The sequence below is a fragment of the Anopheles ziemanni genome, chromosome 3, assembly GCF_943734765.1.
Source record: "Anopheles ziemanni chromosome 3, idAnoZiCoDA_A2_x.2, whole genome shotgun sequence".
NCBI classification, from domain to species: domain Eukaryota; kingdom Metazoa; phylum Arthropoda; class Insecta; order Diptera; family Culicidae; genus Anopheles; species Anopheles ziemanni.
In genome coordinates, this window is record NC_080706.1 from 1,172,058 (window position 1) to 1,199,800 (window position 27,743).

General features: G+C 46.0%; 2 protein-coding genes across 2 annotated transcripts; one reads left to right on the forward strand and one right to left on the reverse strand.

Annotated features, from left to right (window-relative positions):
* Nucleotides 1-9,263: 9,263 nt before the first annotated feature.
* Nucleotides 9,264-10,492, reverse strand: LOC131287828 (G kinase-anchoring protein 1-like). Its single transcript, XM_058316912.1, has 2 exons — nucleotides 10,263-10,492; nucleotides 9,264-10,197 (listed from the first exon to the last, which is right to left on the reverse strand). The coding sequence occupies exons 1-2, from the start codon at nucleotides 10,440-10,442 to the stop codon at nucleotides 9,403-9,405; spliced, it is 975 nt and encodes a 324-aa protein (XP_058172895.1). The 5' UTR covers nucleotides 10,443-10,492; the 3' UTR covers nucleotides 9,264-9,402.
* Nucleotides 10,493-11,335: 843 nt separating this feature from the next.
* LOC131290000 (nuclear cap-binding protein subunit 1) lies at nucleotides 11,336-26,895 on the forward strand. Its single transcript, XM_058319376.1, has 7 exons — nucleotides 11,336-11,490; nucleotides 11,595-12,930; nucleotides 12,996-13,099; nucleotides 25,477-25,724; nucleotides 25,789-26,032; nucleotides 26,105-26,433; nucleotides 26,501-26,895. Exons 1-7 carry the CDS (start codon nucleotides 11,445-11,447, stop codon nucleotides 26,612-26,614), a joined length of 2,421 nt encoding a protein of 806 aa, XP_058175359.1. The 5' UTR covers nucleotides 11,336-11,444; the 3' UTR covers nucleotides 26,615-26,895.
* The last annotated feature ends 848 nt before the right edge of the window (nucleotides 26,896-27,743 follow it).

Below are 27,743 nucleotides of genomic sequence, written 5' to 3' on the forward strand. Positions count from 1 at the left end.
TTGTTTGACTAGCAGAGATTGTGAACGGCTCTCCCGGGTACGGCTTCAGAAAGTGGTTTCTTGTACAGGGTGGACCGAAGAAAGGTAGCCTCCAGGCTGTGAAAACAAAAGGACTTGGAATCGTACCAACCACATGATAGGTGTCTTTAGCCCAAAGAAAAGACCATTATCTTCACACTCAAAACCATCAACGTGACTCCTCCTGCATTCCGATTTCAATTCTAAAATAAATGTTGTCCCGGCACACGTCGCAGCAGATTGTCAGGTAGCATTCTCTACCCTCTGGAGATTGTAGTGCCTTCGGAATGGGACTATCTTAACAGGGAAAGGTGATTTAAACTATCGTATCTTCACTATTTGTATTCAATTTAGTCAATCTTTGTACTTCGTTCTTGTTTCGTGTCAACTATTTCATTTGGTCATCCCTTCCGAATACATCCATTCTTTTGCACCAATGGCACCTTTACTTCTATACAATAAGGATTATTGGTATTTACAGACGCTTAACTTTAGAAATTTTACTTTGATATAGCTATTTATGAAGTTTTCTGCCAAATTTGGACTGCCAAACAATCCTATGCTTCGCTTTTATATTGATGCTACTGAATCATGGGCTCTTAAAGCTCTCCCCTTCTCACAAGCACAGAAAACAGGCGTTTTACACTTTCGCTATTAAAAACAAAAGTTTTACGTACGACAAATATAATCTCCCCGGGCATAACTGCGAACCATTGGCGGCGTCGCGAGCCAGGCGAAGAATAAAGTGTAATAAAACCATGCAATGAAAAGTTACGAATCTGCACAATTTTACTATCATTTCTGCAAGCTCCCGTGGCCACACCACCGATGGCGAATGGATGGTTTTTATTTTCCCGCGACGGGCAACAGAGTGTGGCTAGTTCTATTCTTCCCGTCGTCATTTGCATCTGAGGCACAAGAAAGTTTTTAAAAGTCGCTGAAAAGATTTATGTTTGTGTGGGACAAAGGCGAAGAAGAAGAATTCTTTTTAATCATCTTAAATTGATTGTAATCCAAATGGAAACTGTCTCCACGGCTTCAGCATTTTTTTTGTTCTTTAATTGTGACGCGTTTCGTATGCTTTAACGCCATCCTCCAAACCGTCTGTTTCTAGATTACAGCAAGTGATTGTGTTTTTCTTTGGTTCTCTTATTCCAAGTTTCAATTTACCAAAGGATCATAAATCACCCTCCTGATGAAAATATCTCCCTTCAAGGCAAGATGGCCACGCAATCCGTTATCGGTCTTGTTGTAAGCCGTTTGTCATCGTCCACGGAAAGAAATGGAATCAATTCACAATTAGGGTTCTCGCATTTGACATTTCTCCTCTTTCGTCAAATTTGAGGATTTTATTTGCTTCGCTCTTTTGTTTCTCTGATTCGTTTCATGGAAAACAAAAAAAACCCCTGCCACCCTGTGGAGTTTTCAATAATCTTTTAAATTGCGATCAACCATTTCCCTCGACGTAAAAAGTAAAATCTACTGAAGGGTTTTCATCCCTTACAAATTGCATGTGGTTTGTGGCAGTGTGTCCCTGTTTTTCTTTTTTTTCTAGAATAAGTGATTAAAAATGAACTTCTCGCCAAATGCCACCCTCTTCCGAGGTGTTAAAAAACTGTGAATTCGCAACCCATGCCCTTTTTTCGACGGGTGCAATTTGTCATACAGAGCGTTGCATTTCAATGTCCTCAACGCGCGTCCCCAGTCGTATCAGGCACATCATTGATAAACACGTGATTGACGGGTAAAACACTTGACGCACATTTCCATCCGATCGAAAAACCTCGTCATAGGAGATGTGAACCTACCACTAGTTAATTTATGCGAATTGTAAAATTCAATTACTGCTGTAATGCGTCCGTTTGCCAATTTTGGGAATGCGGATGGAGAAATGCTGAAAATTATGCGTTAAGTTTTCCTGATTTGCACTTATTTTTATGATGAACTCTGTTAAATTTTGATAAGTGAAATGTTTGAAAATATTCAACATTTCATACACAATGTTTTGTACTGTACATTAAAATTTTTTTGAAAATTATTCTGAACTGCATAATTTAAATTGTGTTGTAATATAAATGTTTAATTTATGCGTTTGCATGCCATTTATGCACATATTATAAACAACCTTTCGATTCGTAAGGCATAGATCCTCGATAACGTATCCTTGGTTAACCTGTCTCATATTTACCCTCTCAATAAAACACGGTATTCCCATGGCGATGGCTTCCCGTCGGCCAGAGTTTTTTTTTTATTCACTTAGGCTTTCCATTTTACAGCCAAAAAACCACACACACGTGTGGGATACTGCGGCTCGGTACGCTCCCTTCTGCAAGGAAATGGGGTGCAAATGGGAGCAAGGGCACGAGGCCACAGCATCAGCCACATTTCAGTAACATGATTCCCGTCCGTCAACGCCGATGGCTCATGTGTTAACCCTTCCATTAGCGGCGATGTGGATGTTAGTAGTTCCCCCATAAATCAAGTGATACACATTGTCCCGGTGACGACAACCGACGGTGGCCCTCACTCCTGCCGGCAACGCAACAGCCACCTAAGCCGTTAGGGTGATGAGTGATACGGAGGGGGATCGAAAATTTAAAATTTGAATGTTCACATCTGTCCAAGCAGGCAGGGTGAAAATCATACAAGCAAGAGGATATCGGACAAATTTTGCGATTAGGTAACGATTTACAAAAATTGTTTTTGCTTATCGGTTGCATTTTGGTTGACTGGTAATTGGATCTTGTTTCAAAGATGCAAGATAGCGTCGAAAATGTTTCCACCAAAAGCGCCACTTTCAACTGAATTATTATCGTTGAGCCTATTCTAAAAACCCATCGATTAATTAATACATTCGATGTTCGACATATTTTGAACGCTGTTGAAAAATGGTTTTACTAAATGAAATTCATGATGATCAACTTACACGAAACAATTCGTCCAACTACCACACGTTGTTCAGTTTATATGAATCACTTTATCGTTCTCTCTTGGAGGGTATTAACATTAGTAAGTTATCCGGGTTGGTTTACTTTTTCGTTTTGCACAAACTGTCTTTTTTAAGAAAACTTCACAAACACTTCAGTAATCATGATGGATTTTCTCGCGTGTTCCACCATTCAAATCACACATGTTGGGTCGGAAAAAGGTTTCCCACCCATCGACGACACTCGAATCGCGAGCGAACGGACCGATCGCAGCACCACGACCGAACTGTCGAGCGATTTAAAACGGAATGAATCTCAAACCGCCACTTACGCAAAACCGACGACCAACATCGTCTCCTGCAGTGTCCTGCCAACCCGATGGACGAACCCCGGAGGCCCGCGCAAGCAGCAGTCGCTAGCTAGTGGTCCCGATTGGCGAGATCCGTTCCGGTGAGATTTGCTCGGATGCAATGAAGGAAAATCACACCGGCAAACAAACCGCAACAAACCGCACCGACCACCGACCGTAACCACCGCCCTTCACGTGTTTATCCCCGTTGGAAAACTCGGCTTACCGAGATCGTGCCTTCTCGCTCGAGCGCGCGGGGTTTCATTTTAAAATCCTTGCAGCACCGTGGAAAACCATTCTAACACAGGAGGACATTCGGGGACGAATAATAAAGTACATGTTGGGCGCGAAAAAGGGAAAAAGCACAAGACCGCGCGGGTAACCGAGAGGCTGCCAGAGAGAGATTTTCGAGAGATTTTCCGTGAATAGCGCGCGCATTTCCAACCACCGGCAAACTCTGGCGAATCCTCGGGACGCCGCACGTCACGACACAATAGGACGAACCGAGCAGAATAACGTCATTGTGGTGCAGACCCCTTCCCCCGAGTGGCAACAATCAGAGCAAGTCAGCAACTGGTGAAAGCATGCTGGCATGACGATAATTTCCGTACGGCATGGGAGTATCTACCCTTGTGGACATAACTTAAAGAGCATGTTGTTCGTGTGGTGTCGTTTTTTCAACAAATTGATTGAGTCTTTTTCAGTATGATGGATCGGATATTTGCTAAAAAAATCGTAATACTCAATACGAACGACGGACCTGTAGGGAATGAGCGGAGTTAGTTAGAATAATAATAATTGAAAGAATCGACCGAAATGATTAATGAGTGATAAAACGAATGAGATGTAACGAAACGTTGAATTCGAACGTATTTTGGAATCATTTGCAAGATAGTTGGCAACGAAAATTGGAAAAGCTATGGCCTACTACTTTACCAAGATGGCTCTGTGTATTTAAAAAGTATGGAATGATAAACATTGAAACGAGAATGATTGAACGAGCGATCCTGTGGTTGATCTTGACCAGAGTGGATGGGCAAAGCAGTAAGAAAGCATAAAACTAACTAATTTTATCTAATATATAAAACATAACATTACAAATTTCTTGTAGTGTTTGAACTTATATTAGGCTAGCCATGTATTTCCTCAGCTCCACATTGTAAGGGATCGACTTTATTTCTTAGAAGCAACTGTTATTATTTTGTTCTGACTTATGTATATTACTACGCACTGCACTGTTGCTAAGCCTGCCAGAGCATGTGGCATGTGCATTAGTGTTTGTGGTTTTTCGTTTCAATTTTTTTCAAATCGAAGAATTGTCCTACTGGAGCCGAGTTGTACTGGTGGGTATCCTAACTTGCTGCAATTCCGGAAGCTGCTATCCTATTGAAACACAGTTCTTCCGGAATTGTTAAGCCGCCACTGAAACCACAATCTCAACGAGCCTGCACATGAAGGTGTTTGAGAATGGAGGTGGATATCGGTGACGATGATGATGGCATTGCCGTATACGCGCTACATTCGTTCCCGCTACCCATCAATCCTTCGTACGGCCGCAGGTTGTCACCGTTACCAGGTATATACATGGAGACGCCAGTCTTTCACGACACGGCAATTGTTAACTCGGAAGTCGGGCGGAGGCAACGTGCATAATTTAAAAAAAATGGTAGGATCCAGAAGGGAGTAAAAAGGAAAATCAGGCCCATCAAAATCGACAGCACATCCTTGCGGGGGAAGGGTGGATATCTAACGATGATAATGATGACGACGACGACATCCGTGACGAGTGATGCTTGCAGCCGTGGATTTTGATGGTATAAAGTGCCTCTCTGATAAAGTGCTTATGAAACTATGAGTAATAATGGAAAAGTAATAAAGCGTTATTGCCGATTTCTATGTAAAAATGTTTCTACAAGAAAAATTCTTTACATCTGTTAAAAATATTGTATTCGTAAAATGACAAGGAAGGACTAACTAAGTAATCACTTCGTTAAAAACCGTCCGTTATGAAAACCCAAATTGGAAGTAATTTTTTAAAACACTGATGCAACTTGTTTCGTTTACATTAACTCAAGCGGTCAAATTTCCCCGCAAAAGCAGAAAGGCAAACGATGTAAACCAACCATCTCAGCCGATGATTTATGACCGACCGCGTCCTTGTGCTCCTTGGGGCGGCCGGTGCCTTTTCCCAGAGCGAATAAATCTTCCCTGTTCAATGGCACGTGACGCGATATTTGCGGCTTCCGGAGCATCACTCCGGAAGGCTCGTGTCCTTTTTCAACCGTTAATTACTGCCGATATGGGTGGGGGAGGTAAACCTCCATTGGTTTCGTTTCTGGTGTTTCCCAATGCAACCCGTTGGAAATGGACAGAAAATGTTGGTGGACCGGTTGCAAACTTTGGTTGCATTCGATGGAAGGAATAATCTCTTCGCGCATAAAAGAGCAATATTTACAACTCCACTAGCCATCGATGCAGGTTTTCTAGTAAATTAAACAGTCAGTTCACGATGGTGGAAACTGGAATAAAAATGGATCATCTCACGTTACCCGGCGAACGTGGTAAAAAATAGGAAAAATAAGCAGTTTACTGTACCATCAGTTTTGCTTTTGATTCAATTATTTGGCTGGACTGGGTTTTTGATCATTTCACGTTCAATTAATCTTCTTCAAATTTCGGCAAAATTCTTTTTAGATCAATTAAACGTGATTGATGTACAGTCACGTGGGAAACTTTGAATAATAGACGCACATCTTTCCCAAATTGCTCCCCATTTTTTTTTTTTATCGCGGAAGTGGTTTTGTCAAAAAAGAATCCACTTACTGTAAACAGCTTTTTTCCACTTCCAACACCGTTTTATTCCCCAGTTCTAAAATCAATTTGGTGACAATTTCATGGTACAAATCTCTCCATTATCTTTCGCGGGGAATACGCCGGTGAAAGGACGCACGTCCTCCCCCGGGACACGAAGGAGAAAACATACGCTGGAAAATGAAAAATATCACACTGTATACATTTGTGGATGAGTTTCATATGAATTTATTTTCGAAGCTCTTGATTTTAAATCACTCCATCCGGGTTACGAGGAAGAAAAGTTAAATTATATTATTTTATAATTATATTAAAGCAAAAATATGAGGTCATATGCAAGTAAAAGACGTCTGAACATTATAAATATGAAGAGTGCACAAATGACGATTTTGACGAAAATTTAAAGAATTTTTTCATCAACCGGCACGCTGAAAGCATTGCTGAAGGGGTTTAAATTGCGACAAAATAAAACAAAAAATCAAAGCCCATCACATTCCTCGAGAACCCTGGTTTGGGTAGAAAAAATAGGCTTCCCCCTAGTGATGGCATTTGTCGTTCCATTAAAGGGTAACGGAAGGACCATCAACATCGTCATCTAGCGGACACAATTGCGGTCTAGCGATTCCTTTCCACGGTCCAAAACCACTCCATGCAAATACCCGTAACTTTTCCCGTCTTTTTCCCCGGGAGCACTCATTTGTTCTGGTTGTGGCAAAACCGTATTTTTCCTCCACCTCCGCCCATCACTTCCCGGTCCCGGCACGGTGAAATATTATTGCAGCAGGACATGTCCGTCCACGTGACGACAACTGTCACTTTGCTCGCACTTTCCCGGGACACCGACCGGCATTGCCGCAGGAAAGCCTCTGGCCGTGGCTGTAGCTCACCGTTGGACGGATTTTTTTGCCCCCCTCCTGACGCTTCCCTAAATCATGAATATTCAACGCAACTTCAAGTGGGAAGAACAAATAAAGCAGTGACAAAATGTGGAATAGATTTTTTATGGTCTGGAAATCACTCACCATAGAGCGGAGCGGAGGAATGGTTGATGAGGGATTGTTGGGAAGAGGAGCATTAATGATAGGCGCCTCATTTCCATTAATTTAAATTACTTGATTGAAATTGATTCTTCGTTTTTTACAGAGTAGACAAATTTTAAAAAAATACGGTGAGACGTTATTTGATTTTATCGGTATCCCTTTTCCACGATTTTTTATTCAATAAACTTGTTTTCTTCTCCTCCAGACCCGGCTACCAATCAGTTCGAAGCCATCGAAAACTTCGTCAATGGTCGTTTGCGTAAAGCAACTGTGATATGTCGCTCATCCCATGGATCATCATCATCGTCATCATTGTCATCGTTATCCTGGGGGGAAGGACGTTCGCGCAAATCTTCCACCATAAATCATACAATGCAACCGCGTGCAACTTCCTACTTCCGCTGGTGGATCATAGAACTGGAAAATGGCGTTCAATCAGGGAACAATTATCAAGTATCCTGCTCATGCTCATGAGTTTCCCGCGTGTCTACATAGAGGCGCGTGGTCTTGGCTACCTGGAAAAGAGACCGCAAATGTCGTTTTTCTTTTCCTATCATCATTATTTCAGCCGTAGTTGTCATCGATCTCTGTCCTATTAGAAATTGAAAACCGCATGGTGAAGTTTTCACGGGTTTTAAATCTACTGATATTCTGGGTATTGATTTTTGCATGCAGCCAAAAGAGATAAAACGAGTTTTATCCACTCAAAAGCAAATAATGTGCGTGTTTTTGCTAAACTTTTTTTTTATCCCTCTTCGGATGAATTTCCATACGACGGATTAAATCAAACAAACGTATCGCTAATGGAATAGAACCGGCATAAGAGCGGAAAATGTTCGCGTACACCACCGCAAGTGGGGTGTGTGTGTGTATTGTGTGGGAGATTCAACCGACTACGAGGATACAAAAAAGGAAATCCTTTGTACCCTTCTCTCCTACACACAGCTTCCCAGTAAACATTACCAGATTTCCCCGAAGCGCATTGTCTTCTATTTTCCTTTTCCTCCTCCAATGTGTGCTACTCGCGTACATCATCCGCGCTTTGGAGTTTTGTTCTGAGCTATTTTTGCACCGGGAATGCAAAACGTATGCGAGTTGCTAGTTTTTTTTCCCATACGCCAGTCGATCTCGATCCGGAAGGAGCACGAGGGAGAAAAAATACACTCACCAAATCCACCGGCTTACGATTTTCATCTGTTTTCAATTGTTGAAACAACTTTTTGGGAAGAGGAAACCGGTGGCGTGGGGGAAAACGTGCGCCGCGTTCCGTTTCCTTCAATCTGCGCCCACGTGCGTGCTCAATATATGAATTGAAATAATCCTTCTTCACCTTCTCCGAACGTTCTCCTCCGAAACGGATTTTCACTCATTTTCAACCCTCCACTTTTTCAGTGGGTACGGGGCAAGGAAGGAAGGGAGGCATCTGCGGAGTGTTTTGTTGAGTTTATCTTTTTTTTTTCATTTCGTATCTCTTTCCATGCAGGAGGAAAATCTGCTTTGATTCCCATCGACTGCATGTGTTGCCTGTCGTGGGATTTAGGTGGCAACTTAGTGGTTGGCAGTGGAATAGGCGAATCGAGCCACAAGATATTGTTAATAAAGGGAGTTGAAAGAGTGAGAAAAAATGCCTACACACTCGTTGTTCATAAGAAGTTGACACAACTCAATAAGTTTCATCACGTTTACTTCCACACCATAACCAAAATTCTTCTAAAACATTTGAAGGGGGAGGGGAATAAGGGAAGTTCTTATGTTCTCGGTGTGCTTATTCACAGCATTTTTCTTTACATATTGGAAGGATTCAGAGGAGTTCTTTAGTGATTGAAAGAGATTTTATTCCCTTATCATGTGTGCCATCATGTTTGATATGAACGATATCAAAACGATCTGTGATAATCGCTTAAGAAGTATTTTCTACAAATCGGTGTGTGAAAATGGAAAGAAACTTTTCAGCATATAGATTATCCTTACTTTATAGAAGTTAATTTCAATGCTATTAACTCTACGCCCCATGAAGAAATTATTATGAAGGAAACGTTATCATCGATGCCCGAAGGTAAGAGGTTTAGTGAAGAATCAAAGCATTAATTATTTTTTCTCGTAATTCAAATGAAATTGATTTTATTTTATGCAGTTTGAATACACTTTCATATTTCATTTCGTACTCATTTATGGGTTGTTCAAAAAGTGCGCCTGTTTAATTAAATTAAGAAAATTATTTGCATCTTTCAACTTACTTACTTCAGCTTTAGACTCATCAAGGGTTGGTAGACGGTTTTTCCGATGATGCATCGAATCGCACCGAGCGACGGGTGGTTGCCTTGTCCTTGCCTTTACTATTATCCTGGTTGGATTTGGACTTTGCTTGCTCGAGCTCGCCATACAACGCAGTCATTTCTGCCGTCATGTCTTCTTGTACCTTTTTCAGTTTCTCGATTTCAATCAAAAGCTCCGTTTTCTCTTTCATCTCTCCGTTTTTCAGCAAACTGACCACTTTTTTGTATCTATCGCGCAGCATTGCAATTTCCTCCCTCAGGCACACATTATCCGCTTTAAGTTGATCTACCTCGTTTATTGCAGCTTGAACTTGTTTGTGTTTTTTGCCATTTTCTTTAATATCCTTCGATGCGGGCGAAGAAACATCTCTTGCCTGGAAAAGAGATTTTATCTGTTCCTTGCTTACAATTTGTTTCGTTTCGAGATCAATTTGTTCGAAAAATGAATACTGTCTGTTGTACGCTTCCTCGGCCAGTTTGAGCTGCCTTTGTTGCTCCTTTTCTGCATCGTCCTTGTTGACCTGCTCTTGGAATTCTTGTAATGAGAGCGTCTTTGGTTTCTTTGCTTTTCCCGTAGGCTGTTTAGCTTCTTGTTCAGCCTGATCATATTTAGTTTTGTTAGCCTCGAAGTCCAATTTGGACAATAATAACGCTTGCTCGAGGTCAGTCATGTAGGATTTCTCTACAAGTTCGGAGTCTTTCTGCTGCCACTTGGACCATTGTTCCTTTTGCTCCTGTTGCTCGGCTTGATGTGCAGATTTGTTCCTGTGAGGTTTCTGTGGATGGACAAAATCCTAGATGAAGCCAGGATTGTGATGCACAAGGATACAAGGATTCTTACTGGTTTCTGTTTCTTCTGTTGCGATTGTGCAGACTGATTCGCAGCGGTGGTTTTCGCGGTTGATGCGACTTTCGGTTTTGTATTGGCCGTTGATTTTGGTTTTTGTTTAGGTTTCCGAAATTCGTCGTCATCGTCCTCGATCTTCAACCCAGCAAATCTGGAAGGAACTATTGTGGCCATAGTTTTATGTGCGAAACCTTTTTACGGAATGTAACCACAAACGACGCTTCTGCATAACAATATCGTACACAGCTTTTCCAGTAACTTCGATCTTTGGCCAAAACCCCGGGACAATTATACTTTTGTATTTCCTAGTACAGGCCACTGTTTGATATCCTTCAGGACGAATGTTTTTAAAACACAATTTGGAAACGTCATATCGTTTTAAAAAAAATCGATCAAGGTGTACACAAATTGTTTGTTGATTGGAAACAATAATTTTCTTCCGTTTGAAAACACAGTTTTGCATCGCACTTCAGTAACATCTTTTATTTTAAAGATAATTAAATTACTATCCTGCAGTACAGTCTGTTCCCGAGTTACGCGGTTTTTGCGTTCCACAGAAATCCGCGTATCTCGAATTTCCGCGTATCTCGAATATTGCTTGACACATAGTTTATATTAGGAGTTAAGAGATCGAGCTATTGTGTACATGTATCATAGAATATTCAAAATTTTTCTTTGTCCATTAATATGAATGCAATGCAAGCGTATTCAAACTACATAAATTGCAACAAACGAAATTAAAAGCGTAAGTTATGCAAATGTGTAATTTACACATTTTTTCGTGTGGTTGTACATCTCAGGAATTTAAATCGATGTAATAAACCCAATCTACTGTCAAATTTTGAAAACCGCGTATCTCCGAATCCGCGTAAGTCGAGAACCGCGTAACTCGAGAACAGACTGTATTCAATTCAATTTCTCCAAAAAACGATTCTGCTTACGTAGGTCTTCATCTAGATGCACACTTCAACTCACTATGGTAAACCACCGTGATGCCGCGATGTTCTGTCAAAGGAACTGTCATTCGAGCCGAAGCGTCGTCGGTGCTAAAATCAAGTGAAGAATCTTTCCGTGAACAAGTTTCTTTGGTGATTTTCGTGTTTAATTTGCAATAAATTGCACAAGAAATCGTTCTATTGATTGTAAGCGAGCAGCGCAACAGTTTAACGCAGCAGTATGAATCGAAGGCGTGCGTACGAGGACGATGGGGACTTTTACGGAGGTAATATTTTGCTTCAATTGCTAACCTACAAAATGCGTCTGGCGGTCAATGTTACAGATGGTAGATGAAGTAATTGTATGATTATTTGCTTCTCCCACGGACAGAGCGCAACAAAAAGCGGCGTAGGGTGTCGGAAAATCAGGAAATGGAGGAACGGCTGGAAGCCCTGATTCTGAAGGTGGGAGAAAACAGCACCTCATCGCTGGAGTCAAACCTGGAGGGTCTGGTGTCGGTGCTGGAGTCCGATCTGGGGAACTTTCGCAGCAAAATCCTGCGAATCCTCTCCGAGTGTCCGATAAAGATGCCCGAAAAGTGTACCATCTACTCCACGATGGTGGGTTTGATGAATGCCAAGAACTACAACTTTGGCGGAGAATTCGTCGAATACATGGTGAAGACGTTTAAGGATAGCCTGAAACAGTGCCAGTGGGATGCCGCCCGGTATGCACTACGTTTCCTAGCCGATCTGGTGAATTGCCATGTGATTTCCACCAACTCACTGCTTCAGTTGCTGGACAGCATGGTGGATGCGGCCAACGAAGACAACGTTCCGCAGGTCCGCCGGGATTGGTACGTGTTTGCGGTGCTCTCCACCCTGCCGTGGGTGGGCCGTGAGCTGTACGAGAAGAAAGAATCTGCGCTGGAGAACTTGCTCGTTCGGATCGAAGTGTTTCTAAACAAGCGTACCAAGAAGCACCATAATGCCTTGCGCGTCTGGTCGGTGGATGCGCCACACCCTCAGGAAGAATACCTCGACTGTCTGTGGGCTCAGATACGCAAGCTGCGCCAAGACAACTGGACCGAGAAGCACATTCCCCGGCCGTACCTGGCGTTCGATTCGGTTCTCTGCGAGGCGCTGCAGCACAACATCCCCGTTATTCATCCGCCGCCCCATCAGGATTCATTCGAGTACCCGATGCCGTGGGTTGTGTATCGTATGTTCGATTACACCGATTGCCCCCCGGGACCCATTCTACCGGGTGCGCACTCGATCGAGCGTTTCCTGATCGAAGAGCATCTGCATTCGATCATCGAAACGCATCGATGGGAGCGGAAAGAGTGTGCGCTGCACCTGCTCTTCCTATCCTACAAGGAGAAAATCCCGCTGGAGTACTGCATCGTGGAGGTGATTTTCGCTGAACTGTTCCACATGCCCACGCCGCGCTATCTGGAAATTTGCTACGGGTCGATACTGATCGAGTTGTGCAAGCAGCAACCGTCGAAGATGCCGCAGGTGCTTGCGCAGGCCACCGAAATTCTATTCATGCGAATCGACTCGATGAACACGTCGTGCTTTGACCGATTCGCGAATTGGTTCTCGTACCATCTGAGCAACTTTCAGTTCCGCTGGTCTTGGGACGATTGGGATAGCTGTTTGTTGCTGGAAAACGAGCATCCAAGGCCGAAGTTTATTCAGGAGGTGCTACTAAAGTGTTTAAGGTACGTTTTGTCGACTCGGACGCCAGCTTCGGACTGTTACTGATTTCTTCCCTTTTCCATTGCAGATTTTCATACCATGAAAGGTTCAAGGAAATGATGCCGGAAGGATACGCGAAACTGATCCCGAAACAACCCGTTCCCCACTACAAGTACTCCATGGAAGGAGCTGGTAAGCGAACAAAACAACACTACACATGATGTTTTTTATTTTATTTTTTATTCAATCAATTACAACTATAAATTACGTTTATTTTGACAAAAACAAAATAACAAAATTGAACTGACCCTCCTACACCGTGAAGGAGGTCTCTCAGCATACTCACTTTTTGCATGGTGTGGTCTCGGTCATTAGCTAGATTGCGTTTATGTTTCGTCGTGTTGTGTTTGGCTTCGCTTTATCATTTAAATTGCTATCCTGTGTAGTTCGTCATACATCATATGCTATGATTTTCGATCGTTCCTTCTCAGCCGCGCCCTGGGCGGCACAAAACTTGTCACAGTATTTGGTTGCGTTTTTCGTCCGATAAATAGTATGTTAATGTTAAGAATAATTTAACTCTCGCTAGAGTACGAAGAAAGGCATGTTTCTCTAAGCTAACCGCAGATCTATTGAGGTGATGAATGGAATGATGAACGCCGCTGGTCTCCATGGAGAGAAGAGCGGTGGTGGTTATTTTTCATGAGATGTATCTGCGTTCCCGATCGATCAATGAACGAGTCCTATGCAACATTCGTAGCGACTGTCGTTTGTTTCGTACCATCATTTTCGTCCGCATCGTTTTCTGTCGCAACCGATTCACTCATGGTTGTCTCCGTAACCGGAGTCGAGCTGGTGCTCGCCACTGCAGGAGTTGTCGACTCGATGGTCAATTCCAGTTCAGCATCGTCTCGGTGTGCAATTTCATTGCTCTCGACCGTTTTCCTACCGGAAGTCGTTTGCGATGTCGCCGGGGTCGTCTCTTCTACCGATTCGACGACCGGCTTGTCCGTCTGGTTCACGATCGCTTTCGCATGGTTAATGATCGACATGGTGAGATCGTCCAACGCTGAACCACCAATCGAGCGGCCAATGGCTTCCGGATTGCTGTCGCTCGAAGCGTCACTGGCTTCGAAGAATACCATATTGGAGCGGTTCGTTGCAACTGGCTCGATGTTGGCCTTTACCATGACGTATTCCTTCTCCGGCTCGACCACTTCCAGCGGGGTTTGTTTGCTCTCGACCTGCTTGGCAATCAGCTGCTCCGTTACGGCCACACTCCGAATGGTGGTATCTTCCTGTTCCTGCTGTCGTGGCGCTTCTTCGGAGGCATCTCGTTTGATTTTTTCATTCGAACCGTTCAACTTCGGCGTAGTGGTGGCCATAACGCTTTCCTCCGCCCTGCGTTCCTGCTGCTCGAACGATCGACTGTCGATTCGGTTGCTATCGAACACGGAAGAGGTCACCGCCGGGATGGGCTTGATGGTGGTGGTGGTGGTCGTGGAGATGTTGAAGTTGCTGTTGCTTCTCATGCGACCCGTCCGGCTTGCCTGGTGCTGCTGCTGCTGTTGTTGTTGGCCGGTAGGAATCGGCGGAGGATTGCCCGAGGGAATGCGACGGTATGTGTAACGGCTTCGTCCTCGGGAAGCACGAACACGCTGCATCTGCTGGTCGAGGGTGGGACGCACGGAGACTACGACGGGCACGACCGGTGTTTTAGTGACCACATCACGCTCGGAAGAGGCAACCGTTTGTTCGATTGCTCCCGATAGGGAAGAAGATGGCAGCGTGGAAGTCGAGAATTCGCCATTGGTGGACTTGCTGCTCGTACGCGGTCTCTTCGGTACCCACTTCTGGAGTGGCTTCTCCGTGGAAGTCGACGTCGAAGGCATGAACGAACCCGGGAACTGTCGGTAGATGGTCTTGAGTATCATACGCGGGCGCATCGTGGTGATGGTAAGGTCATCCGATTTTTCATTCCGATTTTTGTAGTAATGAGCCGTGCTGGAAGCGGTCGCGGAGCGGAATGTCGAGGTGGTGACGTTCCTTCCGATATCTTGCTGTGGCAACGTGAACGATGAGGTGCTACTGGCAGGAGCCGGGGTGGAAGACACCGACACAACCGATGCGGCCGAAGAAACCGATGGCGGCGGCGGGGTGCTGTGCGATGCCGGAATCGGAGTCGTAGACGCACTGCCCTGATACGGATGCAACGGAGTGACAAAGTTCTTCGGACGCTGCACCTTCTGGTTGTGCTTCGGCGTACCGTAGTAGGTCGTGGTGAAGTCCTTCTCCGGCGGAGGTAGCTGAACGCTCAGCTGTGCCTCGGGACGATGCGTGGCGTACTCCGGTCCATCGCCAGGGTAGAATCTCAGCGGTTTGCTGCTTGTAACCGTGACGTGATGATGATGATGGTTCGATGCGGGACCTGCGGCTCCCATACCGCCACCCGGCGAACTGGCCACTTTTTGCGGCAGGGATCCCTTTTGCTGACCCCCCGCTTGGTTGTTCTTCTTGCGCTTCAGGTGCTTCTGGCCGGTCATTTTCTTCACGTGCGCCAGCTCGACAACGCGCGACGGAATGAAGTCGTACGTATCGTGGTGGTTCAGGTACTGGTAGGTTTTCAGCGTGGACGAGATGGGGGTCTCGATCTGCGGCGGCAGGATTGTTACCGACGGCATGCTCTTGAAGGCCGGAGGATACTTCACTCCGATCGTCGGCCCGAGCTGCTGGATGTAGGTCTTTGGCGGCGGAATGAAAGTGGACTGCGTGGTGATGGAGATCGGAGTCGTTGGGTTGGAGGAAGCAGCCGGGCTGCTGCTGCGCTGGTGCTGTGTTGCGGTGGTTTGCTCTGAGGTCAGCTTCGCCGTCACACTGACGGCTCCGGAAGCGTCGATGAAATTGCTGTAACTGAACGAACCTCCTCCGCCGAGCGTAGTGCTGCGGAATGAAGGTGTGGAGGCCGTTGCGGTGGCGGAAGCGGTTGGGCCACCGGAAGAGTGGCTTTGTGACAAGCTGCTTGACAAGGCGGGCGACGTGGAGGAGGGCGATAGAACAAGCAAGGATTCGGCGGTGGGTGTAACGGCGTTCTCGACTCCAAATGATTCATATTTGGGTGAAACGGCATTGGACGGACTGCCGACGGCGTCGCCGGCGACGGCACCGCTGGTCGGCGGTTCCAGCTTGCGTGGCGACTGCTTCGATTCGCTAGCGGCCGGCTGGAACGCCGGTGCGGTAAACTTCTCCCGTAGACCAGCGGGCGAAGCCGGGACCGTTGGCAGGGGTGCGTAGCGATGGTTGGCTGCGGTGGAGCTAACCGTGGGTCCGCTCACCTGACCGACTGCGGGCGTGTAGCGGGCACTGGGCCGGGTGGCGGATGTTGGCGTCGGCGATGAAGAAGGGGTGCTGCCGGCGGTGGACGGCGACGACGACGACGACGACCCTCTGGAGCCTGGCGTTGAGAAACGATGGCGTTGGGCGTTCGCCGGCGGCGTTGGACTGATCGAGGGTCCACTGATCTGCACGATCGGCGTGTTGTAGCGATGGGGGGGCACGTGATGGTTGGAGGTCGGCTGGGGTGTGGATGTCGCTCCTCCTCCTCCTCCGATCACTTTCTGTGGGTGAATCGCATTAGAACTGGTGAACTTAAAAACAGTGGGGATGGCATTGAACGGGTGGTGGTGGTGGTGGTGCAGATGATGATGAGGCGAGGAGGGAGGAGGGAGATGAGTCTGGTGGCCAGTGGTGGGAGGGGTCACTACGGATTGGTTATTGTTGTTGACGGTGGTAGGACGAGGGTGATGCTGGTGGTGCTGGTAGTTGGAAGCGGTAGTCTTGGGAGTCACGGTGACGATCGGGTGATGCTGGTGGTGGCTATGGTGGTGGAATGGCGACTGCTGGGCTTGCAGTGGCGGTAGAAAGGGATTGAAGGGCGAGTAGAGGTGGACGGGATTCGGGATGGGTTGCATGATACGCACCGGGATGGCTTGTATCGGACCATCCTGTTGGGGTTGCTGCTGCTGTTGTTGCTGTTGTTGTTGCTGATGTTGCTGCTGAGGAGGAGATTGTGGTGCGTAGAGTTGAGCGGCGGGATGGAGTGCGGGTGGGAAGAGTTGCACATGAACGGGGATCGCTATCGGCTGCGAGGGAGACATCTGGATGACGTGGTGGTTCGCCATCACCGGGATGTGGTTGACGACCATCTGGCCTTGGGGGTTGTAGAAGGGGATCGATTGGATGAGGTGAGGTTGGGCCGGCCCGGCGAACGGCGGGATGAAGGGTCCGGGCGCGCCACCGGCGGCGGTTAGTTGCGGATGAGCGTGATGATGAATCAGAATGGGTTGCTGATGTTGCTGCGGTTGTACCTGAGGCCGATAGATAGGTCCGTGCTGCTGCTGCTGCAGGGGGAATTGTTGGACGTGTGAGTGTTGCTGCGCTGGTGGAGGGTTGGGAGTTTGCTGGCCGATTCCGTTCGGAGTGGTTGGTACCTGCTGGAATTGCTGGTGGTGTTGTTGCTGGTGCTGTCCTTGTCCTTGGGGAAATTGCTGAGGTTTCTGCTGGGTCTTTTGTGTGGATAAAACTTGGATTTGGTTATGGTTCGATGGAGTGGTGCCTTTCTGAACGACAACAGTTGATCCTCCGTTGTTATTCGGCTTTGCATCGGTAGAATCCAATGACGGAGTCGTCGCCGCGCCCCGTTGGTGGTCACCGAGTTTCGTAAAGTCCTGATGGATGTTACTCGGGGCGGGAGCGTGTACTTCCTTGCCATGCTGGAAGAGGTAACTTCCAGGAAGAGCCGTTGGTGCCAACGGTGCTATCGAAGGGCGCTGGAAGTGGATATGTTGGTAGAACTTCGGCACCGTGTGGCTGGAGCCGGTGAACGAGTCCGGGAACTTGATCCTATTGCTGGTGGCAGCAAGTCCACCGAAAAACGCTGGGCTCACCACCTTCCCCGGCATAAAGTGATGGTGGTGATGGTGGAATTTAGCCGTTTCTCCACCCGATCCGAGCAATGACTGCACCAAGTACTGGCCGAGGGTGATGGTCTGCTGCGGTGGAGTAACCGCTGGACGGTAGTAGCGCGTGGCTGGAGGGAATCCGGAGTGCGCTTGCGGTTGGGCCAGATCAAAGAACGTCCGATCGTACATCTGATCGTTCTTGCGCAGCATCGGAATGGCGTTGGACGAAATGAGGGGAGCAAAGTACTTGGGATAGTCCTCGTCCCGTACAATAAAGGTGCGATTACCGGGCATTTCTAGCGCTTCCGCCTCCGGTAAATCGTTCTGTTCGAGCTCATCCCTCGAAGCATCGTCTGCCGCCACATCCAACTTCTTCTGCGTTGGGGCTACGGTAAACTTCAGCTCGAACCGATGACCACGCTGATCGTCCCGATGGCGAATACGTTCCACCTTCCACAGAGCGGTCACGTTGCGTTTCGGCTGCTCACTGGCTCCATCCTTCGGCTGTTGTTGCTGCTGAACGAAAAAGTACGACTCGTCTCCCTCGTGCTCGAGCCGACCGTGCGCCAGCTCAACAATGTCGCCAAACCGTGGGACACTCAGATCGACCGCTCCTATGTACGGTGCATTGTAGATCGCCTTCTGCTGACGCTTGGCCAGGAGCAGTGCATTGTCAGTGCTTCCAGAAGATTGTTGCTGAAGGCTGCCGCAGAGAAAGGGAAGGAAAAATGGCGAACCAAAATGAAAAATCTCCACTCGAAATTTGGTTGAACACATTTTGGGATAATCCCGGTTCCATGTTTCTCCCCCCAAAAACAAAAAAAAAACTCATACATGGTCGTTTATGTCGAGTTTCCTTACGCTCAACTGTTATTTCATGCTCACTTAACTCTCTGGGCGTAATAACAACCTAGGGAAGTCGCTGTGGAAGGGACTAGCGTAGCGTCAGTAGCTTACAGATTTCGTTTTTTTCGCTTCTTTTGCATAAACATACACATTTCCCCTGTAGGCGCCACAACCGGACGCACCATACCACCGCGCGTTATGCCTTTCTAGCATAACCAGCCTTGCGGAACAACGCCTTGGTTCTTCTCACTTCGCTGCTTCGTTCCGGACAGACTTTTCTTTTCGGGCGCACTTTTGCTTTTCAAATGCAATTGCGATCTTTCTGTTTCGCTTTGAAGTAAAGTTTTGCTCCCAAGTGGTGGTTCAAGAAATGAAAGTCGTCCTTACGATTCGTTCGACTTTGAAGGTCTTTGTGCATTTTGATTCGACGATAGAAAAGTTTAGAATAAGTACTGTCACACGAGACGAACCTTTGATGGCGAACCTTTCGCACACTACGATTACAAACAAATGCCAAAAAAAGGTACATCGAACCTTTTAGCGTTCACACGTAACGAGTCTTTGATGTAGTTTCTTTGATAAATGGTAAGAATAAGTCAAAGTAAGCATTCTGCTCCTCCTTCCACGTACAGAACAGACCACAGACTAGACTAGCTAGACTAACAGACTACAGACGAGACCAACAGACAGACTAAGAATAATCCTGGCTGCATCCTTAGCACAGCCTACTAGATAACTATAGACTACTAGATTGTTGAAGTTGTAATCAACAACTCAACAGTGTGACCATACCTGTGGATTCTTTCTTCTACTTCGCAACAAAAAGATGTACCAAATATTTACTCACCTCGTCTTGTTATCATTCAGTGCAAGAAAAACGGTTTCTTTTAACACTTCCTCCCAGGGCACTGCGGCGGTGTTGGATTTTTCCTCCGCCGGGGCTGGCTGCTCGCGCGGCCGATAGTACAGGACCTTGCCCGGGTACGTCTTCAGATGGTTCGGCGTCAGGATGATATCACGGTTGCTGTAGTACTGGCAATGGCTGCCGGTGATGAATATCTGCACACGGAGGGTGGAACGATAGAAGCTTGTTTAGTTTTTTTTCCTCTCTTCTCTCAACGAGCGATTTGTGCCAATTTGTGACTTGACTTAAGATCACTATCTCTTCAAACGGGAGGTTGTCTGTGATGAAGCCCAATGGGCGATGGACGGTCACCTTGAAGCCAGAGTGCGCCCATCATTACTCTTTGCTCGCAAAGTCAAATCATTATAGCCAAACATAGGTTCTAGTCGAAACCTGCCGACGAGGGGGTTCCCATGCCGAGTGCAGCGGTGTGATGCGGTTGATTTCGTCCGTAATTAAGCACCGAACCACAAAAACCGACACCCGACCGACGGGCCATTCCGGTGTCTTTTAGCAGCAGCTGCAGGTAGGTTCCGTTTGTGGCGTGGTGGTCATCATCGGAACATAAAAGTTGATGAATAATTTGCAATTGTTGCAGCGTGCCCCGTCGGTGGGTGGTGGGCGTGAGAAAGCAGAACGTTTGGCGCATGGCTCACAGTATGTCTGGTGTCAAGGTGCTTCCAACACGCCCGCTCGTTTGGACTAGCATCTTTATTTGGCGATTCGGCTTATTGTTTGTTTGCCGTGATGAAAAATGATCAGCTTTTAAGAATCGATTCTAATCAGTAGATTTATTCACGGCAGCGTTTTGATTGCTTTGTTAGAATGAGGACACACATTTAAAACAATTCTCACAGTTTGTAGAGAATTTAAAATGTTCTCTTGAACGATGAATTTATCGAATTCAAACAAATTCATTGTTGGAATGGTTTAAACGATTATAAAAATTCAAGGTTTTAGTGATGGTTTTTATTTGGGCAAGCCAAACTCCGAAGGTTTGTTGCAATAGACCACCATGTACGAAGCCAACATTGTTGATGAGTTGTATGCAAAACAACAGCTCGGCGGCGCACAACATTGTCGTTTCAATGGAGAGAGAGAACCTTGTCCACCCCAGACGAACCGTGGACCACAAGAGATGTCTATTTCGTAAGTCGGGTGTTGTAGTAGACAGACGTTGTCTGTCGGTAGTCTTCTTACCATGAAAAGAATTAAACAAATGTTCATTGTACGTCCGATGTAATCCATGGCGGAACGTGATTGGCCGCTGACAGTGATGGATCGCACGCTGGATTTTCGTCTTGTTGTACAGCTGCAGAACGAGCGTCGTCAGGCTGCAGAACATCGGCACATATACACTCACGCACAACTTCACCGAACTGCGATTCACTTGAGGATATCGTTCAACAGTGTTTCCAACTTCCAAGACCTCCTATCGAGGATCTCTCTGGTCCTTTGGAGGTGTTCGCAATCCGCCTTCTGGGAAGGAAAACTTTCGTATCAATCTTCCCAAAGATTGACAAGACACGACTATCGTGCACAGAGGGCCAGGCCAGGTCCCCGTGTTTAGTAGGAAGCGCACACTATTCTCCGCACATGTTGTCCACCCTGTGTGCACTGTTTGAACGATCTTCTTTCCAAACTTCACCACCGATATCGATCGATCGATCGACGATAAATATGGCTATCGCAACTCCTTAGCGCGCCACCGTTAAATGTGAACCGTTTCGGGCGAGCGTTTTTCACTAACTGCAAACAGTAATATTTTCAAAATCATATTAAAACTGTCCATCTAGCTCCGGCCAGCACCCTTCGGGTGGCCGCCACCGCCGAGTTGCTCCCTCCCAAAATCCACCCGGCGTTCGTGTCGTGCGTTCGTGTGCATTTCCATCCCTCTACCGTTGCGAAAAGTGTTCGGCACGAGCCGCCGAGATCGGTGCGGATTCGTGCATTAATTTCCATTTTCCTCAATGCGGCGGGCGGGGGGTTTTCTCACTGGCCGCGCAGTAGTGGTTGGAAGTTTTTTTTCTTTCTTTCTTTCGCCCTTTCGGAACGGTCTCATCGACGATTAAACGCCTCTAAGAGCTGTTACCATCCGTTCGGAGTTGATCATTTTCTCTCCCTTTTTGATGCAAGTTAAAGCCACCTTCACATTGGCCCAAACGAGAGACGATCGGGCCGGCGGGGCAGCAATTAATGTCGATGAAAATACGGCCTTTAGGCACCACCGCGTGTGCGATCTTTCAAGATCGAGCGCGGGGCGTGAATGATGGAAAGTGTCGCAAACTTAATTCATTTTTCGACTAAAGTATTTCCGCTATGCTTTGAATGGAGTGTGTCATAAGGTGGGGTACCTTAACGAGGTGTGGTTGGCGGTAAGTTTACGATGGAGCCAGACGCAGGGAATGTGTTTCGTTCGGGGGTCATCAAATAACAAACGCCAAGTGGCCGATCGTCACTAGCGCTGGTGGGTTTTTTAAATTTTGCATAATCTCATTCTTCAGCTGCTCCTAGTTTATAAGTATGTGGGGGTTGCGATATGGCGAAAAATTTAAACATTTGGGCACACCTTCGGAGTAACGTGGGGTGGTGAAGCGTCGTTCGTGGTATTTAAAAGTTGCATAAATGTCTCTCTCGTTTGGACACTTTCGAGGCAGCATAATTAAATCCCATTTGCAGTAGATCGTTCTCCCTATCTATGACCATTGTTTTATCTGTTGGAATTCCCTTTCTTTCATAATCAGATTTATCATAGATTTGATTTTAAATAGTATGGAAAATGTTCGAACAAATTGAAAACCATCAAAGTTCGATTCCTGTGCCGGGAAAATGCTCGTGCCGTTGAGTGAAAGTTTATCCTGCCAGCAACCCTGCCGTCAGCTAACGTGTGTTGCGATCGATATGAGCTTTCGATCAATTTTACACTCGAATGCACTATGTTTGGAGTACATTTACTGCGAAAGGAAAACGTCACGGTGCGTGTTACGTCCGTGAAAAAAAGGTTATGTTGAAGGGAAAGAATAAAACAACGAACGGCGAAACCCCCCATTCACCTCGATTTTCTCGTCGTCAAATGTTTTTTTCCTGTTGGTCCTCGTGAAAGATTAATTCTAACACTCTGGTTCCTCTAACTTCCCGGAAGTGACGAACCCCGCCTGTTTTTTTTAAATGCTTCCTTTCGAGTACTCGCTCTCGGTGCGCCATCAGTGGCGGCGACATATCAAGGCGAACAGCTCTTAGCGTAAACAAATGCTTCGGGGCAAACATTTGAATACAAATCTGCCATTTTGTTGGAACAATGGGCACCACCGGTGAAGTGCAGTTCGGCTTGATCCTAGCCGCCGATTGTGACCTAAAACAATGCAAGAACGGCGGCGTTGCTTCCGTGTGCAGCTCATAAAACCGTGAAAATATGGTTTAGTTCGTCACCGGGGGACATATTTTCTTCAGAGTCGGAGTTGGTGCTCTCCAACATGAGATACCGTTTGTTGTGTGTTGGTACTTTGTGTTAAACACATGGTGCATTGAGGCAGTAGTATATGAATCAACTTGAGTTCATGTCAAACATACTCACATAGTTAGGCATAACGATTCAAATCGTTAAAAAAGCCACCAGTTCCACGTTGAATTGCAATCGTTTGACATGAACTCATGAAGGTGCCATAGTGTTGAGATCTATTTGTATTTTATTTATATGTGAGCCTTGCGCAATAGTGGCAGTTCTGTTTGGGCCAGTTCACACGAAAGTACCCCACTGGAACGGAAACCCCTTTTGGTGGTGGATCAATCGTTGGATGGGCGGCGGCATATAGGTAAAACAGTGTTCCAAACTTCCCTTTCCTTTCGTTTCATAACCAAATTTGTTCGATTAGCTTCAACAAGGAAGTTGATTTTATTCTCCTGTGCATTATTCGGTGCTGTGGATGTACGGTGTGTTTTGAATTTACATAATACTTTCGATCGGTCGTTGTTTCCATTCAGTTTCATATCCTAGTTCTATCGTTCCGCCTTTCGCCCGATGTAGCAATTGGTTTTATAATATCATGTCTTGCCCAAACATATAATACTTGTTCCTTAATACATATTAAACCTTCCTATCTTCGATGCATGCATGCTTTCCAATTAACGGCAGGCGATTCATTTAATATGAGTATAATAACCTCAAGATTGTTTGTTACTAGCCTTTAGTGTAGGGTTATGTTTTCTCCCTCGGCCTTGATCGGATGATGCTTCCCCAGATTGACACCTCCCGCAGTCAGTGATCGTGCCCGAAAGCCACCTGCCACCTGCGGATAATGTGCCGCGGACCGTTAATTAAAGCTAATTTCCCAAAAACAATTTTGCGTTTATGCACGTGAGTGAAAAACCCAATCATTTGCAACGGCGGGCGTTAAGCGCTCCGTGAACAAGTCATTTAACCATAACTGCACACCGCTCCTGTGTTGCGGTTTCGATGCTGCAATCCGCCCGCATATGATATGCCCAAGGGTGTGGGTGGTATGTTGCTGCACTGTGAACATCCGATTGGCGGCCGGCTCCCTGCGGGTCCGTTTTCACTAAGGCTCTCTGCTCCCCCCTCGCAGATGAATTGGATTGTAGTTTTCTTAAACCAACTTCTTTCGATGAAAGTGGCGAAACTCTTTAATCGAGAGTTATTGCTTGCAGGCGGGGGCGAGCACATCTTATCGGTAGCGGCCTAATGCGTCTACCGCAGCAGTTCCACTCAGTTGATCCCGACAGTGTGCAGTCGAGTTTGGATCCCTCCGCAACGAGGAGAGGGAGGGTCAGGTGAAGGGTGTAGTGATCGACACCGTCCATCCATCCTGTGGCATTAGTACGTGCCAAGTGGCTGCATGCAGTGAAATATCGCGAAAAGTTAACTGCGCTCGCGTGCATCGACAAACACACAGTCAGTCGGTCTATTCTCTTTGGCCAGACACACAGATAAAGCACACGAAAAAAGCTCTCTCTCTCGTGCCAAGGTGATTATGTTGCCAATTTCGGTGAGCGTTGGAATTTACATGAGATCGTGTAGTAAAAGTGATGTTTTACCATTGCGCGGAATGTGCTGCGAGTGTTTCTCTTTCTTAGTGCATCTTCTCGTGCAGTTGTTTGTGCGATTGCTGTTTGTATTTTCATCTTCGATCATCGCTCGCTTTCATTCTTCATCCACCTGTAGTTGCGTGTTTTAAGATGGGTATACAAAAAATTAGAGAACATCAAACTGTAAAGCGTTTTACATCTCACCTAGCAACCCCCCGGCAGTGTACGTAGAACATCCAACAATGCTAGCGCTACTGTAAAGTAATTGATGTTGAATCGACAAACCTCCAAATTGCAAGACAAACGGATCAAGTAGACAATTCATAACTTTCTAGGGTCTACCAAAATGGTAGCTAGCGGTGAAATGTTTGTAGTAGAGACGACCAGTCGAGGGATACAGGATAAAGTAGGCTATGATCGCTTTTTTCGCATCGCAGGAAACGAGCGCGAATCACAACAATCCTCGCAAAAGTATGTTTTAGACCTGAAAGCGATTTTCCCCTACTTTTACCTGCGTCTACTACAAACACCCAGCGACAACTATCCTTTTGGTAGATCCTAGAAAGCGACGACTTGTCTTACCCGTTTGTGTTGCCATTTGGAGGTTTGACGATTCAACATCAAATACTTTACAGTAGGCTAGCATTCTTGATGTTCTACGTACACTGCCGGGGGCTTGCTAGGTGAGATGTAAATCGCTGTAATGCTTCGTAGCTAGTTTTATCTTTCGTTTGCATGCAAATATATACATTAGTAAGTAGCACAAGTACCAAGTACAATCGAATGAGCTTTTATGATTAATACTCCTGTTCCAACAGCGTCTCTACCAGGAACAGCAACTGCCCACAAGTTGGTGGTGGCCATTCGCCAGAAGTGCAACGCTGATGATGTGCTAAACGAGCTGAACGATTTGCCAAATCTGGGCGATTCCTCCGAAACGGATATGACCGAGACGACGTACAATCCGCTGAAGATCGACGTGTTTGTGCAGACGCTGCTCAATTTGGGCTCGAAGAGTTTTTCCCATACGTTCGCTGCCATTTCGAAATTTCACACCGTTTTCAAGGTAAGTTCTAGTTGGCTTTTAATCACTATGATGGAACTGCTTGTATACAATTAATCATTTGCAGGCATTGGCGGACACAGAGGAAGCTCAAATTTGCATTTTGCACAACATGTTCGAGCTGTGGGTTGATCACCAGCAGATGATGGTTGTGATCGTCGATAAGCTGTTGAAGGTACAGATCGTCGAATGTTCGGCCGTCGCAACGTGGGTTTTCTCCAAGGAAATGGTAGGCGAATTCACAAAGATGTATTTGTGGGAAATTCTTCATTTGACCATCAAAAAGATGAACCAACATGTGACCAAACTGAGTGAGTATTTTATACCCGATTCACTGCGCAATGGTGTAGACCACATGTGTAAACCTGGTCCCTTTTTTCCAGGTCGTGAAATGAACGATGCAAAGGATAAACTTGCCCGGACAGCGGAATCATCGTCCAGCGAGTCGGAGGATGAATCATCATCGAATCCGCAGCGGCGCCGTAAGAACGCGGATGGGTCCGGTGAAAAGCCTACCGAAGAGCAGGTCGAACGGATGGAGGAAAAGCTGGAGGCTGCCTACGTCGAGCAGAAGCGGCTGTTTTTGATCATCTTTCAGCGTTTCATCATGATTCTGTCCGAACATCTGGTCAAGTGCGATACGGACGGGCGAGACTATGACACCGATTGGTACCGCTGGACAATTGGTCGATTGCAGCAGGTCTTTATGATGGTAAGCCTTTGCTACAAGGAGTTGGCTTGACGGACACTCGATTCATCTCCCTTCTGTATTCTTTCAGCACCACGAGCAAGTGCAAAAGTACAGCAGCACACTTGAGGGATTGCTCTTTACGTCGGATCTTGACCCGCATATATTGGACGTGTTTCACCAGTTCACGGCTCTTCGAGCGTAAGGACACACTGCCTAAAGGCACGCTTGCTTTCGACGGAGAATTTGGCTCATTTCCAGACTCGATCGATGGTGGGGTTGGTACTGAAGGCTGCGCTGCACACGGGAGGGAACTAGCTATAGTCATTTTTATCTTTTAAAACTCGTCACTATCTGAGAGAGAAACGATTGTGAGTGAAATGATGAGTTAATGAAAGACTATAACAAACAGAAAAGGGCACGATTCAGTGTCAAATTAATTATGAATATAGACAATTTCATTACCAAAGCTGCTAGCTATGTTTTACTTTAAATTGGTGATGCTCCATATGATAATATCAAGCTACAAGCTAGAAAGGAGATAATCAAAAATTCACATAAATGTCGATAGTGTATTTTTTTATATGAGTTTCTTTCTTTGTCCATCCAATTTACCAGCCTTTGTTTATATTGTTTTATAATTTTTATTGATTTTTACTCATTTTTTATTGATTTTCACCATACATCATAATAATAGGTTAATAGTTTTGTTGGGTTTTTTTTTGTTTTCCTTGTTCGTTATCATTAGATTGATTAAATGGAATTTACTGTCTTTGACCTTGCAGGTTTTTTTTTTTGCACATTTTACGCATTCCGCGGCAGCCTTCAGTGCGCTGCGTCAGATATATTTGATGTAACAATTAAACAACCACATACCACCTATGAATGTCTTAGTAGAACAACGGACACTTTGCAGATCCTAGGCCCTGGAATACTTGAGGACATGGTGTTCCGCTGTACTGTCTGTGTTTCTATGTACGGGAAGGTGTGACTTTGCCCTGCTTCGCTTAAAGCGCTCAATCGGTGTGGTGGATCATGAATCGTGTGTAAATTCGTCGCATGGGTGCATCTGTCCGTTAATCCTGAAAAAAGTCTCTTGCCCATGGTGTATGTGAGTGTGTTTGTGTATTGTGGTTTCGTTTTTTCACCTTATCGAATTTGTCGCCAAAAGGAGTATGATTTCCCCTTCTTTCTTTTTTTTTCGCAAACGCATTGGTCTTCCTTGTCGCTAAACTGAAAGTCCAGTTCGTTTTTGTCATAGCTGCATTTATTTTGCTGTTGTGTATGATAAGCATATCGTTTATTTTCTCGTACTCGTACTTGTCTCGCTTAGT